This window comes from Arctopsyche grandis, chromosome 12 (assembly GCF_051622035.1).
Source record: "Arctopsyche grandis isolate Sample6627 chromosome 12, ASM5162203v2, whole genome shotgun sequence".
In the NCBI taxonomy this organism is placed as follows: domain Eukaryota; kingdom Metazoa; phylum Arthropoda; class Insecta; order Trichoptera; family Hydropsychidae; genus Arctopsyche; species Arctopsyche grandis.
The window spans coordinates 22,505,253-22,522,778 of NC_135366.1; the positions used below are offsets into that span (position 1 = coordinate 22,505,253).

Sequence of the window (17,526 nt, forward strand, 5' to 3'; positions counted from 1 at the left end):
TAATTTTTATTTTTCCATACAGATCCAGTTGACTATGGAATAACATGCTCAAACGTCCCTTGCGGTATCAACACTGAATGTAGAGAAAAGAATGGTGTATTAAGTTGCACTTGTTTACCCGGATTTTATGGAGACGCTTTAATCGGTTGCAGACCTGAATGTATTCTAAATACTGATTGCCCACTTACGAAAGCTTGCATGAATAACAAATGCGAAGACCCATGCATAGGCGGCTGTGGTATTGGAGCTAAATGTGCTGTAGTGAATCATCATCCAGTTTGCTTCTGTCCTGATGGACATATAGGAGATCCCTTCACTTATTGCCAACCCCATAAACCAATTATCCTACCAATTCAGAATATGTCTGGGAATCCATGTGATCCTTCTCCATGTGGACCATTCAGTAGATGTTTAGTTTCCCACCAAGGATTCGCAACCTGCTCATGCCTGCCGGAGTATCACGGTGTACCACCTGTGTGTCAACCAGAATGTATCGTCAATTCAGAATGCGAGCAAACTAAATCTTGTATCAATAAAAAATGTCAAGATCCTTGTCCAAACAGTTGCGGCGCTGGAGCCTATTGCGTAACGATTAATCATAATCCTATATGCAGTTGTCCAATCGGATATGGAGGAGACCCATCAATCAGTTGTTATCTCAATGATGAAACAGAAGAAAAGAACATTAATAATAAAAATCCTTGTGTGCCTTCCCCATGTGGACCAAATTCCATATGTCAAGTAAAAAACAATCATCCAGTATGTTCTTGTATAGAAAATTTCATCGGCAGTCCTCCATATTGCCGCCCAGAATGCATTATCAGTCAAGAATGTCCTAGAGATAAAGCTTGCATCCAAGAAAAATGTCAAGATCCATGTTTCAATAACTGCGGACAAAATGCCAAATGCGACGTTGTCAATCACACTCCATTCTGTAGTTGTTTATCGGGCTATCAAGGTGATGCTTTTATCGGCTGTTCTCCAATACCCATAGGTCCTCCATTATCATTAGATCTCTGCAATCCATCACCATGTGGTGAAAATGCGCAGTGCTCTGAAATAAATGGTATGGTTCGTTGCAATTGTATTCCACCAAATATTGGAAACCCATACGCTGGAGGCTGTCGCCCAGAATGCACCATCAATCCCGACTGTCCAAGTAATCTTGCGTGTTTGTCAAAGCACTGTAGGAACCCTTGTAAGGGATTATGTGGAATCAACGCTGATTGTTCTGTTACAAATCATATTCCAGCATGTACTTGCATTCACGGTTACTCTGGAGATCCATTCAAAGTTTGCAAAGAAGACCCAATACTACCAAGCCCTCAAAGAAACCCTTGTGAAGGTTCACCTTGCGGTCCCAACAGCATCTGTCGGGTTGTAAGTGATCGTGCAACTTGTTCATGTTTAGAAAATTACATCGGTGCTCCACCATCTTGTCGTCCAGAATGTGTCCTTAGTTCAGAATGCAGTCAAAACAAAGCTTGTATTAATCAAAAATGCTTGGATCCTTGTCCAGGAACATGCGGATTTAACGCTAGATGTCAAGTTATCAATCACAATCCAATTTGTAGCTGCGGCCATGAAATGATAGGTGATCCATTCGTTAAATGTGAAGATAGAGGTAATTATTTATCAATATTCTTTTATTGACCAATATTTCTATGAATGTTGAATTCTACAAATTTATATTTTCTATATTAATAGCTATAATAAGACCTCTGCCAATGAATCCTTGTCTGCCTTCACCGTGTGGAGCTAATGCTGAATGTCGCGTTATCGATAACCGTCCAGTTTGTTCTTGTGAAAGTGGTATGTTAGGGGCTCCACCACAGTGTAGACCCGAGTGCTTAATACACGAAGATTGCCCATCAGTTCTAGCATGTGTAGGCAAAAAGTGTAAAGATCCGTGCATCGGTTCCTGCGGTTTCAACGCTGTGTGCTACGTTCAAAGTCACCAACCGATGTGTTCCTGCATGACTGGATTCGAAGGCGATCCATTCTCTGGCTGTAACCCCATTCACGGTAAGTTTTTTATATCATCAGAGCACCTTTCCATTTCATCCAGTCGTCGTCTGAGTATGTAAGTAAATCAATTGACTTTTTTATGCATGTAAAATTTTTACAGCGTCGCCTGTTGAATCACGGAACCCATGTAATCCATCTCCGTGTGGAATGAATGCTAAATGTAGTATAAAAAATGGTGCTGGGTTTTGTAATTGCATGTTAAACTACCATGGAGACCCATATACTGCATGCCGTCCCGAATGTGTATTTAACAATGATTGCCCCAAAGATAAATCTTGCATGAATAACATTTGTCAGAATCCGTGTGAAGGTACATGTGGACAAAATTCAATATGCCAAGTAGTCAATCATTCTCCAAAATGTTCGTGCCAACCCAAAATGACAGGAAATGCACGTGTTGCATGCTATAATTTAGAACCCCGTAAGCTTTCAATCATATAGTTAATAATATAAAAACATTTTGTTCAATTTTTGCATCGAAACGTTCACAATTATAGATTTACCAAAAAATCCATGCAATCCAACACCTTGTGGTCCAAATAGTGTATGTCGAATAGTAGAAAACCACCCTGTATGCTCGTGTAGTATTAACTATTATGGAACTCCACCAAACTGTCATTCAGAATGCTTGATAAATTCAGATTGCTCACAGGATAGAGCATGTATTAAAGGACAATGCTTAAATCCTTGTATAGGCGTATGTGGAAGAAATGCACTATGCCAAATTATAAATCATAATCCAATTTGTCGCTGTATCCCAAATTACGAAGGCGATCCTTTTAATCAATGTAATGAAGTACAAAGTAAGAATAGTCCATTAACATAATAATATATCATACTTAACGATACTCAATGGAAAAAAATCATAAATTTTAATATTACTTTTAGAAATAACAGTCATACAGAACTTGAACCCTTGTAATCCTTCCCCTTGCGGATCAAACTCGATTTGCAAAACAGTTGGTAACCGTCCTGCATGTTCTTGCTTACCCAACTACATTGGCAGTCCGCCAAATTGCAAACCTCAGTGTCTCATAAATTCACAATGTCATTTGAACCTTGCATGCATTAATCAAAAATGTACTGACCCATGTCTCGGATCTTGTGGTTTGAATGCCGAGTGCGTAGTAGCAAACCACTCTCCAATTTGCCACTGTTTATCAGGATACTCTGGCGATCCTTTCTCGGGATGCTTTAAATACACTGCAGGTAAGATATTTGTACTATATTTATGTATACTTGTTTATTATTTCATTTCTGTAGCTGCATGCGATATGCATCTATTGCACTTTTCTTATATGTATGTATATAAAACTCTATGTATCTATGTAATCTTTCTGTAATTTAGTATACACATCATATTTCATAATCATTTTCAGTTATTGATATACATACCAATCCATGCAATCCATCTCCATGTGGTCCAAACGCCATATGTAAAGAACGCAATGGTGCTGGGTCATGTACTTGTCTTGACGAATACTATGGTGATCCATACCGTGGTTGTAGACCTGAATGTTTATTGAATTTCGACTGTCCAAAAGATAAATCTTGTATAAATAATAAATGCAAAAATCCTTGTCCTGGTGTTTGCGGATTAAACGCAGAATGTTTTGTAGTAAATCATGCTCCGTCATGTTCTTGTTTACCTGGATTTATTGGAAACCCTCTAAATGCCTGCCATCAACCTCCTGCTAGTAAGCTATCTATTATTTCAACTTTGCTCTTTCTTTCTATAAAACTTATCTAGTATTATTCTATTACTTCTTTTTCTTTTTCAATAATTAGTCACCAAAGATGAACCAAAACGAAATCCATGTCAACCATCACCGTGTGGTCCATATAGTACATGTCGTGTCATACAAGATCATCCTGTATGTTCTTGTTTGGAAAATTACATTGGAGCACCTCCTTCATGTCGACCAGAATGTTTCGTTAGTTCAGATTGCTCTTTAGATACCGCTTGCATACAACAAAAATGTAAAGATCCATGTCCAGGCACATGTGGTTCCAATGCTCGTTGCTTGGTTATAAACCACAATCCCATTTGTAGTTGCCTCCCAGATTTCACTGGAAGTCCATTTGATAGATGCTATAAAATCGAAAGTAAGTTGGGTTTAAACAATTAATTAAAGTAAAAATCATTCCTTTCAAATTATTTTTTTTAAATTCTAAACCTTTTAGAAGCCCCAGATATCGTTGATCCTTGTATTCCTTCACCTTGTGGGCCTTATTCAAACTGTAAAATAGTGAGCAACAATCCTGTCTGCTCATGCCATCCAAATTGCATTGGAAGGCCACCTAATTGTCGACCTGAATGCACTATTAATTCAGAATGTCCTGGAAATTTGGCATGTATTCGGGAAAGATGTATGAATCCTTGTTCTGGGTCTTGCGGTATACATGCTTTATGTACAGTTATAAAACATATACCTGTTTGTACTTGCGAATCAGGATATACTGGAGATCCATTTTCTGGTTGTTACATCAAACCACGTAAGAGTTTTTAAATGTACAATTAGACATTAACAAACCAACAAAATATGAAATTAAAATAACCCATACAAATAACAATGTAACTTAAACATAAAAAAAATTACAGCTGCATTGCCTGTTGAAATTATTACTCCTTGTGAACCATCCCCTTGTGGTGCAAATGCAGTTTGCAAAGAATTGAATAATGCAGGGTCATGCACATGTCTTCCTGATTATTTTGGAGACCCATATTTTGAATGTAGACCAGAATGTGTCCTAAATAATGACTGTCCCAGAACTAAGGCTTGTGTAAACAACAAATGCAAAGATCCTTGTCCAGGAGTATGTGGACTAAATGCAGAATGTACTGTACACAATCATGCACCATCTTGCGCATGCTTGCATGGATATACTGGAAATCCATTCTTATCTTGTCACTTTGCTCAACGTATGTAGTCTTTCTTTTGTATATTTTTATTCTATTATATTTTACTGTTACATTTTTTCATACTCATTACAGCTTTTTTTTCGTTTTGTATTGTATCTATATTTCAAGTTCTTATTTAGCAAATAATTACATACAAAATTGCAAATAAAAGTAATGTAAATTCTTATTTTACTTTTAATGCATGCTAAATGGGAACTTATACTTTTACACATTTCTTTTCTTTTTAATTTATAAGCTTTATGTATTCTCCTTACTATTAGCTGCTAGAGAAGAACCTACACAAAACCCTTGTGAACCATCACCTTGTGGACCCTATAGTAACTGCCGTGTGGTTAATAATCACGCAGTTTGCTCTTGTAGAGAAAATTATATAGGGAATCCACCCTCTTGTAAGCCAGAATGCATGGTTAGTTCAGACTGTATGCCAAATCTGGCTTGTTTAAATCAGAGATGTAAAGATCCTTGTCCTGGGGCTTGTGGAATCAATGCGAAATGTCAGGTTGTTAATCACAATCCAATATGTAGCTGTAATTCGGGATACACTGGAGATCCCTTCATTAGATGTTTATTGGAAGAAAGTGAGTCGCATGGTCACAATATCAAAAAGTCCCAGTACGTAATTTTGTATACGTAAATATTAATTTAATTATTTGTTTAGAACCAGTACAACCCGTTAATGAAAATCCATGCTCACCTTCCCCTTGTGGTCCAAATTCTCAATGTCGTGTTGTTGGAACTACACCCGCATGTTCATGTTTGCCACAGTATATAGGGCGTCCACCCAACTGCCGACCTGAATGTTCAATAAACGAAGAGTGTCCTAGTAATCTCGCTTGTATTGCTGAGAAATGTAAAGACCCTTGCCCTGGCTCTTGTGGTATTCATGCACAATGCAGAGTTATTGCACATTCCCCCGTTTGTCAATGCTTGAGCCAATTTACAGGAGATCCATTTTCTGGATGCTCTTTGATACCAAGTAAGGCTAGGCTTACATACATTGTTTTAAAATGAAACTTAAAATTAACCATAACTATTTGCGATTAACAATCAAATTTCCATACATAAAACTTGATAAAATTTTTAGTCGTTCAACCAGTGGAAGTCCCGTCAAACCCTTGTAATCCATCTCCTTGTGGATCTAACGCTATCTGTAAAGAATATAACAATGCTGGATCTTGTACATGTTTACCAGAATATTTCGGAGATCCGTATGTAAGTTGTCGACCAGAATGTGTCACAAATAGTGACTGTAGTCGAGAAAAAACATGTATAAATAATAAGTGCAAAAATCCATGCATTGGGGCATGCGGAGTTAATGCAGAATGCCAAGTTGTAAATCACTCTCCAAATTGTATTTGCTTGCCTGGACACGAAGGAAATCCTACAATTTCTTGCCATGTCACAGTCATAAGTAAGCTCTCTTCTATTTTTTTCAACATCTTTGTATCTGTATTACTTTATCTAAATCACCTTCTTAAAATATTTTATTAGTTCCTAAAGACGAACCAACGAATCCCTGTATACCGTCTCCTTGTGGACCCTTCAGTCAATGTCGAGTAGTTAATTCGCATGCAGTGTGTTCTTGCTTAGAATCTTGTATTGGATCACCACCGTCTTGTAGGCCGGAATGTGTAATAAGTGGTGATTGTCCACAAAATAGAGCATGTATCGGTCAGAAATGCCAAGATCCATGTCCAGGAACCTGTGGTGTTAATGCCCAATGTCAAGTTGTCAACCATAATCCAATTTGTAGTTGCTTGTCGGGTTACACTGGCGATCCTTTTATAAGATGCATACAGCAAAAACGTGAGGCTTTTATTATTACATCTACCTTTCTATTATAGATTTTTTCTTGTTTTTACTTTTTTTCTACTTTCACTTTCTTTCTTTGTTAGCAATTGTAATACAACCTGAACCAATTGCAAATCCTTGTGTACCATCACCCTGTGGCCCCAATTCTGTTTGTCGTGATATTGGTAATGTTCCTGCTTGCTCTTGCTTACCCGGCTATATCGGACGATCTCCTAACTGTAGACCAGAATGCATGATCAGTGCCGAGTGTCCCGGAAATCTTGCATGTTTAAATGAGAAATGTATAGATCCTTGTCCGGGTTCTTGCGGAACTCACACATTTTGCAATGTCGCCAATCATATACCGCTTTGTACATGCCAACAAGGTTATACCGGAGATCCATTCAAAGGATGCTATGTTGCTGATCCAAGTAAGTGCTTTTGTATTTGGTAACACCAGTACAAATATTTTATACCAGTGTTTGAATTGTAGTTTTGATTTTATCGTCTAAATTTCTATACTATAAAATAACTCATTATAACTGCATATTATAATAGAAATACATAAAAAAAACTTACCTGTTCGAAAGCACGTTCAAAAGCTTTGACACTGTTTTAGCAATTCCATGACAAATGGATATAAGACGAGAACGATGCGATGCTTAAAAATAAACATAAAATAATGTTTATTTGTGTTCAATAATAAATACAAAAAATAAAAATATAAATGAAAATAAAAAAATATATATGTATATGTATAATTGTATCGGTAAACGGATTATTCCGAAAAAAACTCGAGTTCTCATTAGTACAATATTTCGCGAGAGTAAACAAATTTGAAAACTGACATTTTTGCATTAAGATCACTTCTTAACAAAGTTATAACTTGACTTCCAAGACTTTCGTTTAAAAAATATTATTTTTATTTAAAAACCTAAAAGACCCGCATGCACCGCATGCCCGTGCGGCGGTTCGGTGATTACTGGTCACAAAGTCACTAAAATCTCTATAACGGAACATCTGTCCAAAAGTCCATCATACTAACGATAACTATCATACTAACGAGAACTTGAGTGCCAAATATTGCGTATTTACGATTTTAATGGCAAAAATTGTCTTTGTGACCACCGCAATGTGACTAATAATCCAATTACCGTGCGGCATAGCAGTTACGTGCCTGCGATTCAAAATTTGAAAAAATTCTACGCTCTCTCGTTTTGATTGTAACTGTCGCAGATGCTGATATAATTTTTCATGATTTTTCAGTTGTTGTATCAACGGTAGCTCCACCAAACCCATGTAATCCTTCACCATGTGGGGCTAATGCAATATGCAAAGAGAGAAACGGTGCTGGCGCGTGCGTGTGTTTACCTGAATACACGGGAGATCCATACACAGGATGTAGACCTGAATGTGTTACAAACTCGGATTGCGATAGATCAAAGGCATGCTTTAATAACAAATGCAAAGATCCATGTCCTGGCGCTTGCGGATTAAATGCTGAATGTAGAGTTATAAATCATTCACCATCTTGCTACTGTCTACCCGGATATTCAGGAAACGCTATGAGTAACTGTTTCGAAGAAAAACCTGGTAAATAGAGTTTTATTCGAACAATTAAATTTAGCTCTGGATATTTTGTTCTACATCTACTTACTATTTTAGTCATAGTGGATAACGGAAACCCATGCGAACCCTCTCCATGCGGCCCAAATAGTTTGTGCAAAACAATCAATGAACATAGTGTTTGTACTTGTCAAGAAGGATTCATTGGCACACCACCAATGTGCAGACCTGAATGTATCGTTAGCTCCGAATGCGCTCAAAATAAAGCATGCATCGGTCAAAAATGTGCAGACCCTTGCCCTGGAACTTGTGGCGTTAATGCAAGATGTCAAGTTGTCAATCATAATCCTATATGCAGCTGTACACCTGGATATACGGGCGATCCTTTCCTAAGATGCCAAAAAGTTGACAGTCGTAAGTTTTTTTTCTATATTAATTTAATTCAAACAATGAATGTCGTCTATTTATATAACTTTGACTCATTGAAATAATTTATCGTCGTTATCACAGACATGCAGGTTTAATTATTTACCATACAATTGCCAAATTGACTTCTTACGTCGGTTTTTTCTCAAAATATGGTACTGGGAAACTGTTGACATCTCAGTCTGCTTCAAAATTTACTGAAATAAGAAACTAATGAAGATACCTCCAATATATTGTGTTTTATAGGAAACGCTATATACGGAATATAAAAATGAATGTCTGTGTATGTGTGTGTGTCGAATAGGCTCCTAAGCCACTGAAGCGATTACGATGGAACTTTCAGGATTTATTGTATGCATGTCCGGGAAGATTACTGTGAAAAAAAAAGGGAAAAAACGCGAACGGAAACGGGAAAAACGGGAATGAGTGTCATTGCAACGCAACAATTTCAAATGTGTTCGCAACCTGCGTTTTTCCGACAAATGGGAACGGGAACGGGAATTGCATGCGTTATTATGGCTAGTTCAGCTAGTACGGAATATAAAATACCTCATTTTAGTTAACTTTGCAGTATTTAGAGATTTGTCACAAATCATTTGTGTATTCTAGAAGCAACATAACACAGTTCGTTGTTCAATATTAATCAAAATGAAAAAGTTTGCTTACTGACAATTTAACTGAAATGGGGTATAGCTATTGACCACTTCATGGCTATTGGCTACGTCCACACTACCGATATCTACACCCGATATTTAGGAATTTTTCCATATCCAGTTCCCATATTGCAACCTGTGGTTGCTATTTAGGAACTGGTTATGGAAGAATTCCTAAATATCGGGTGTAGATATCGGTAGTGTGGACGTAGCCATTGACGCTTTGATTTTAAATGCAACAATTTTTTGTGAACGAAAACTAATAAAAGCCTTGTAAAAATTGAGTATTCTGTAATATCTCTCGGAACGTTTTGAGCCGTGGAAAGCTTTTTAATTTACTTATGTGCGTAGTAACAATAGATGAAGTTTTGTGATCATGAAATAATCTGACCTCTTTTTATACTTGGCAACACTGACTTTGACAGTTAAAACTTCAAAAGTTGTATAAATGTACGTAATGTGTATACAAGCACAGTTATGTGTTTTTATAATATTGACTGTTGCTATAAATATTTCAAATTTATGAGTATGTATATTTATATATACTGTTCAATTTTAGCGCCTGAAGAAAAAAAAGGAAACCCTTGTGTACCCTCGCCGTGTGGTCCAAATTCAGAATGTCGAGTGATCGGAGCACAGGCAGCCTGTTCTTGCCTGGCTGACTATGTTGGAAGAGTTCCAAACTGCCGGCCAGAATGTTCTACCGATTCAGAATGCAGCAGCAATTTAGCTTGTCTGAAACAGAAATGTCAAGACCCTTGTCCGGGTACTTGCGGCGTTAACGCTATTTGTACTACAATCAACCACAAAGCTGTATGTTCTTGCCAATTCGGATACACTGGGGATGCATCATACCAATGCGATATTATTCAAATGAGTAAGTTTTTAATTTATATTTAAATTTCAATTGTTTTTGTATTGTATATCTCTGTATAGGAATATGTATATTAGTCTTATTTTCATAAATTTGAATTTGATTTACAAATAATATATATTTCAATGTTACATTGTAGCCACTGAACGAGCCGTACCTGCCACACCATGTTCACCATCTCCGTGTGGACCTAATTCAGAATGCCGAGAACAAAACGGCGCAGGGGCTTGCAGATGCTTTGAGGGATATTTCGGAAACGCTTATGATATTGAACAAGGATGTCGAAGGGAGTGTGAAGCAAACGCCGATTGTTCCTCTAAATTAGCTTGCACAAGATTCAAGTGTGTCGATCCGTGCCCCGGAGTCTGCGGTACATTCGCTGAATGCACAGTCATCAATCATGTACCCTCATGCGTGTGTTCTGCAGGTTACACTGGCGATCCATTTTTCCAATGTAGAGAAATACAAGACATTCGTAAGTTTCGTGGTAACTTTCAGTTAATATAATTGTATTGATAAGTTATTAATCAAATTTGTGTATTTAGCTCTTGGACCAAAGATACCTGAAAATCCTTGCGACCCATCTCCTTGTGGACCTAATAGTCAATGTCGACATTTAAATGGACAGGCAGTTTGTTCTTGCTTGCAAAATTATAAAGGTATGCCGCCGAATTGTAAGCCTGAATGTATTGTCAATTCTGAATGTGATTCATCGAAAGCATGCATTCAACAAAAGTGTGATGATCCTTGTCCGAACACTTGTGGCTTGAGAGCTCATTGTTCCACAAGAAACCACAATCCAATATGTGCTTGTCCATCTGGCTTGACTGGTGATCCATTTTCTCAATGTTATCAAATACGTAAGTATACATTTGAAATATTTCATAATATTATTATGAAAAGTTCATTTTTTTTACAACTCTTACGTGTCTTCAGCTACAATAATAGAACCACTGCAAACCGAAAGACCACCATCGTGTGTGCCATCTCCTTGTGGTCCTAATTCTAAATGTCAATTGATTGGTGGTCATCCAGCTTGTTCTTGTCTTCCTGATTATGTTGGATCTCCTCCTAATTGCAAGCCAGAATGCTTTTTGAGCTCCGAATGTCCGAGTGAATTAGCATGTATCAATCAAAAATGTAAAGATCCTTGTCCTGGTTCTTGCGGAGTTGAAGCTAGATGCCATGTTTTAAATCATGTTGCTGTATGCACTTGTAATGAAGGCTATAATGGTGATCCATTTGTGCAATGTTCTAAAATTCTTCAAAGTAAGTTATTTCTTTTTTTTATTAATTTACATTGTGAAGTGTCAATGGATGACCTTTTTTGTGTTACATTTTATTTAATATGTTTGCCGTAACTGTTTTGACTATTTTGCAGCAACACCTACTCCTGTTATTTTTGATCCATGTAACCCATCTCCGTGTGGACCTAATGCAGAGTGTCACGAAGGTGAATGTACATGCCTGCTAGAATACATCGGAAATCCGTATGAGTCGTGCCGACCAGAATGTGTAGGAAGTCAGGAATGTAATAGGGATAAAGCATGTCTGCGAAATAAATGCGTTGATCCATGTCCGGGAACGTGCGGACAAAATGCCATCTGTGATGTAATTAATCATATTCCAATATGTTCATGTCCACCGAAATACACAGGCGATCCGTTTTCAAGTTGTCGAGTAATAGATGAAATGCCCATACCGAAATCAGATCCATGCTTACCTTCACCTTGTGGTCTGAATAGTGAATGTCGTGTTGTAAACGATCATGCGACATGCTCTTGTATTCAAGGCTTCCAAGGAGTACCACCGGCGTGTAGACCAGAATGTGTAGTTAGCTCTGAGTGTTCACAAAAACAAGCTTGCTTGAATCAAAAATGTATTGATCCTTGTATTGGAACGTGTGGATATCAAGCTAGATGCGAAGTTATAAATCATAGTCCCATATGTAGCTGTGGTTCCAATCAAACTGGAGATCCATTCAAAGGCTGCCGAGATATACCTACTAGAGATCCGGAAATAGTTCAACAGGTGTGTAACCCATCTCCGTGCGGTCCAAATTCAGTTTGCCGCGATATTGGAGGAGCACCGTCGTGTACTTGCTTGGCTAATTATATAGGACAACCTCCGAACTGCCGTCCAGAATGTGTTATCAATCCAGATTGTATCAGCGTAAAAGCTTGTATTAATAACAAATGTCAAGATCCTTGTGTAGGATCTTGTGGGCTTAATGCAGAGTGTCGTGTTATCAGTCACACTGCATCATGTACTTGTTTGCCAGGATTTAACGGAAATGCATTTGTTCAATGTATACCCCAAAAAGGTATGATTGTCGAAATTGTGATTTGGATATTGATGGTTAAATGATATTGGTTTAATTGAATTTTATTATTTTATAGTTGTGGTGTTGAATCCATGTGAACCTTCTCCGTGTGGTCCAAATGCAATTTGTCATCAAAAGAATGATGCTGGTGCCTGCTCCTGCATCGACGATTATCAAGGAAATCCGTATGAAGGCTGCCGACCGGAATGTGTTCTCAATTCTGACTGTCCCACGGCTAAGTCGTGTGTTAGAAATAAATGTCAAGATCCATGTCCTGGAGTTTGTGGCACAAATGCTGAATGTCTTGTTGTTAATCACATCCCAACGTGCAATTGTTTGAAAGGATACACTGGAGATCCATTCTCTAATTGTGTATTTATACCTCCTGAAATGATCAATAAGGATGTTGGCGATCCATGCAATCCAAGTCCATGTGGACAGAACAGTCAATGCAAAACTGTAAATGGCTTAGCTGTATGCTCCTGTTTATTGGAGTATCAAGGCTCACCGCCAAATTGCCGACCTGAATGTGTAGTTAATTCAGAATGTCCGCCGAATCAAGCTTGTCATAAATACAAATGTTCTGATCCTTGTCGGGGTACATGTGGGCAGGGCGCTAAATGTGAAGTTATTAATCATAATCCAATATGCAGCTGTCCAGCTGGTCAGACTGGTGATCCATTTTCAAGATGCTATAAACAACCAAGTACATATATAACATTTTTCATTTTACATATATATATATATAATGGTTTATTTTTTCTCTTTAATATTATGTAATTATTTTAACAGTTGAAGTGGTAAAACCTCCGGAAGCCCGAAGAGATCCCTGCAATCCATCTCCTTGTGGTCTTTATTCCATTTGCCGTGAAATCAATGAACAACCTTCATGCTCTTGCTTACAAAATTACATTGGAGCTCCACCTAATTGTCGTCCAGAATGTGTTGTGAATACCGATTGCCCAGCTGACAAAGCATGCATATCAGAAAAATGTCGGGATCCATGCCCGGGATCTTGTGGCTTTAACGCAGAATGTCGAGTTCAAAACCATATTCCCACATGCTTCTGTCCACCAGGCTATTCCGGCAATTCGTTTATACAATGCTCTCCCATTATACAAACAGGTAACTTTATTATTATTGTTTTATATTTTAATCATTGAATCAAGGTTTTGAATCAAATCATTCGATTTATTTTAGAACCAGTTGAACTTGATCCATGTAATCCATCACCTTGCGGCTCCAATGCTGAATGTAGAGACGGTACTTGTACTTGTATCCCCGAATTCTTTGGAGATCCTTATGTGTCTTGTCGACCAGAATGCACGTCAAATACTGATTGTTCTCCAAATAAAGCATGCTTCAACAATAAATGCAAAGATCCATGTCCCGGTACTTGTGGTGAAGGAGCGGAATGTAACGTTTATAACCACATACCCATGTGTACATGCCCAGCTGGTATGACGGGCGACCCATTTTCGAATTGCAAAGCGTTTAAAGAATTCGGTATGTTTAATTACATGTGATATTTTATTAGATTATGGAACTTTTTGCTTTAATTATGTGTTGATTTTGCAGTTCCTGTAGATCCATGTAATCCTTCACCATGCGGACCAAACAGTGTCTGCAAAGTCAGAAATGCAGTTGCCGTTTGCTCTTGTCAGCCTGGTCAATCTGGCTCTCCACCTAATTGCAGACCCGAATGTGTTGTCAGTTCTGAATGTCCTTTGACACAGGCTTGCATTTCTAATAAATGTAAAGACCCCTGTCCTGGTACTTGTGGACAAAATGCACGCTGTCAAGTCATAAACCACAATCCGATTTGTTCTTGCAATCCAGGAAACACAGGCGATCCATTCTCGAGATGCTATCCAATAGGTAATACATACCTCAATATTCACTTCAAATTGTATTTGATCATTTCAATTTGTCTTATTGGTCATATAATTTTAATTTGTGTGTTTCAGTTGTCATTCCTCCACCAATTACGAATGTAAATCCATGTGTCCCGTCACCATGCGGTCCCAACTCTCAATGTACCGTGAGAGGCGAAAGTCCAGCATGCTCCTGTCTCCAAGGATACGTGTCTTCGCCACCCAATTGCCGACCTGAATGTACCATTAATTCAGAGTGTTCTGGAAATCAAGCATGCATCAATCAAAAATGCCGTGATCCGTGTCCGGGATCTTGTGGAGTTAATGCCAAGTGTTCAGTGATTAATCATAATGTAGCGTGTTCGTGTAATCCAGGCCACACCGGTGATCCGTTCTCGAGCTGTGTCGTCATTCAAGGTAGGACTTTATTTTTATACCATTATTTGCACTTGAATATTTTTGAAAATACTGCAGAGATTAATTCATGTAATTTGATTTTTAAAAGAATTGGAAATTATTGAATTTTTGTATCACATACATACTATCTATCGAAATTTTACGACAGTACTTAAATTAATTTCAGAATTTTTATTATCTAATACTTAGAATCGCTTTTGGACTGACAAAATTTAACAATTGCAGTATTCACTTTTGTAGCGAGTATTTATCTCACGGAAGCGTTATATACATACATACATACAATATGAATTATTTTACTGGTGTTTTAAATGCACAGGGAGAAAATATTTCTGTACTACATTGAAACTATTTGTGACCATTAATTATAGAATAATATATGGGGTACATCGCAGAAAACTTTTTTAAGGGAAGAAAATATAATACACATGTAACATTTACTAGTACGAATCGTGAGATAAAACTCTGTATAAAATGTGTATAAAGTTTCTATAACATTATAGCTATGCACCTGCTTTTTGATACCGATTTTGGTTTTAAAATATAACACGCAATACATTTATGAACGTCTTATTTACGTATTATAAAGTTATTAAAATTAAAATCAATATCCTATGATAGTTCTTAAAATTGAAATCATATTTTCAATTCAATTTTCATATTTTTTTATTAATATTGGATTCATTTAATAATTCATGAATAAAAACTTCCTTTTTTACAAGGCTCTTTTACGTTTTTAATAATCAGAAGTATTTTTTTTTTATTGCTTATAAATATATTCATATTATAATACGTAAAATAAGTAAAAAAAACTATTTAATAACTTTGCATGTGCTTGCATGATATGCTTTCTTCAAAATGCTGTGGAGATACGATAAAGGTAAGTTTTCATCTCCCAACGCTTTGCTGCCTGCTAAAGAAGATTAAAATTGTTGATAGCGTATTGTGGAAAATACGCATTGGTCCAATTGTTGCTCCCTGGTCGCTATTGTTAGAAAAATAATCGCTATAAATCTACCACGCCACTAATATACCCATATAACAATGGTGGTTGGTTTTGAATAATTTAACTACATGTAAAATACACGATTTGTGATCATGCCCACACTTTGTGTTATACGTGTTATTATTTTTTCGAAACCAACTAAATACGTTTAGAGCCCGGTGAACTTATAATGTAAACCCATCAATGAAATCGAGCTACCTTTCCATTCCCCTAAAAGCTTATGCCAACGCCCTGTTTAAAGAATGTGTGTCCCTATAATATTGACTCGATGGCCTTGAAGAATGAGCTTTATAACAAAGAACAAGCTTACACATGATAAACACCCGCAGGCCTTAGAAATTTCTGCTTTCTTACGTTTAATGCTAACAAATAGTAAAAAGTTCGATACGAAATTCATGATAAACAAACATTTTCAATTCAACATAGTAAAATGGTTACATGAATTAAATATTATGAAAATCTACATACATATATCCCCTGTGAACTTCTAGAACCAGGAAGAACCGAAATACTGACCCCATGCAGTCCATCCCCTTGTGGAGCAAATGCAATTTGTAAAGAACAAAATGGAGCTGGGTCTTGTACTTGTATTCCAGAATATAGAGGAAACCCATACGAAAGTTGCCGCCCCGAATGTATTATGAACTCTGATTGCCCAACTTATCGATCCTGCGTCCAAAACAAGTGCATAGATCCATGCCCAGGTGTATGTGGTACAAATGCAGAATGTTCCGTAGTCCGGCATTTACCCACTTGTACGTGTATTATTGGCTACGAAGGAGATCCTTACCGTCATTGTAATGTTATTCAGGGTAAGCCGAAACATAACACAACAGAGTACATAGACCATCAAATATTAAAAGTAATTCTTACAAAAACAACACTAAATCTATTACACTAATCCATATAAACAATAAATGTGTATACTAGAAGTTCTAAATTGAAGTGGTAATATTTACACACAAACGTATTGTGTATACCATACATATATGTAGGTATACATACACTGTATGTATATTCAATGGAAATAAAATATTAAAAATCATTCGCCTTCTGTATGATCGAGATGGTCTAATCACTAGAACATTTCACTAGAAGACAAAACCCTATTTGTCAAATTTTTTTTTCAATGAAAAGCAATATCAACGTCAACTAGTGTTGTGTACGTTGATATTTCAAAGGGTGGTTTAGGAAAAGGAATGGTGGTTTAAGAAAAGGAAGGTGGTTTAGGAAAAGGAAGGAAAGGAATGAATTCAAATAAATTTATATATAATCCACGCTGATTGCTGTCTGTCTTTTTCGCGTGTATTTATATACTTCCGGTATTCACGTCATCGTGAATATATTATCGATCATTATTATTATATGATACACCATCGGTTTTAACTTCACTTCACCGAAATATATTAATTACATATTATATTATTACCTCTAGGTACAACATGTGCTTCTGCAATTCTAAAATTTTTTTTTTTGAAATCTCTTAACTTGTCCACGCAATCGTCACATACCCACATTTATACATCGCGTTCGTTTTTGTATACATTATTTCCAGAATTTTCGCTAAAACTAACATTCAGAAACACACGTATTCACAAAACACAATTGAACAATACCATAATCGAATATACACATGCATTTGTTA

General features: G+C 36.9%; 1 protein-coding gene across 1 annotated transcript in view; it reads left to right on the forward strand.

Moving 5' to 3' along the window:
- dpy (fibrillin-like protein dumpy) overlaps positions 1–17,526 on the forward strand; it is a 220,073-nt gene that overhangs the window by 139,070 nt on the left and 63,477 nt on the right. The window contains 26 exon segments of the mRNA XM_077443110.1: positions 23–1,624; positions 1,708–2,025; positions 2,129–2,449; positions 2,526–2,831; positions 2,917–3,253; positions 3,424–3,732; positions 3,821–4,134; positions 4,213–4,530; positions 4,631–4,955; positions 5,219–5,529; positions 5,610–5,927; positions 6,048–6,362; positions 6,443–6,757; positions 6,847–7,173; positions 8,009–8,335; positions 8,408–8,719; positions 9,956–10,264; positions 10,401–10,736; positions 10,807–11,121; positions 11,198–11,530; positions 11,643–12,584; positions 12,661–13,290; positions 13,383–13,709; positions 13,785–14,090; positions 14,163–14,462; positions 14,552–14,875. Of these exon segments, the coding sequence (XP_077299236.1) occupies positions 23–1,624; positions 1,708–2,025; positions 2,129–2,449; positions 2,526–2,831; positions 2,917–3,253; positions 3,424–3,732; positions 3,821–4,134; positions 4,213–4,530; positions 4,631–4,955; positions 5,219–5,529; positions 5,610–5,927; positions 6,048–6,362; positions 6,443–6,757; positions 6,847–7,173; positions 8,009–8,335; positions 8,408–8,719; positions 9,956–10,264; positions 10,401–10,736; positions 10,807–11,121; positions 11,198–11,530; positions 11,643–12,584; positions 12,661–13,290; positions 13,383–13,709; positions 13,785–14,090; positions 14,163–14,462; positions 14,552–14,875 (10,497 nt within the window).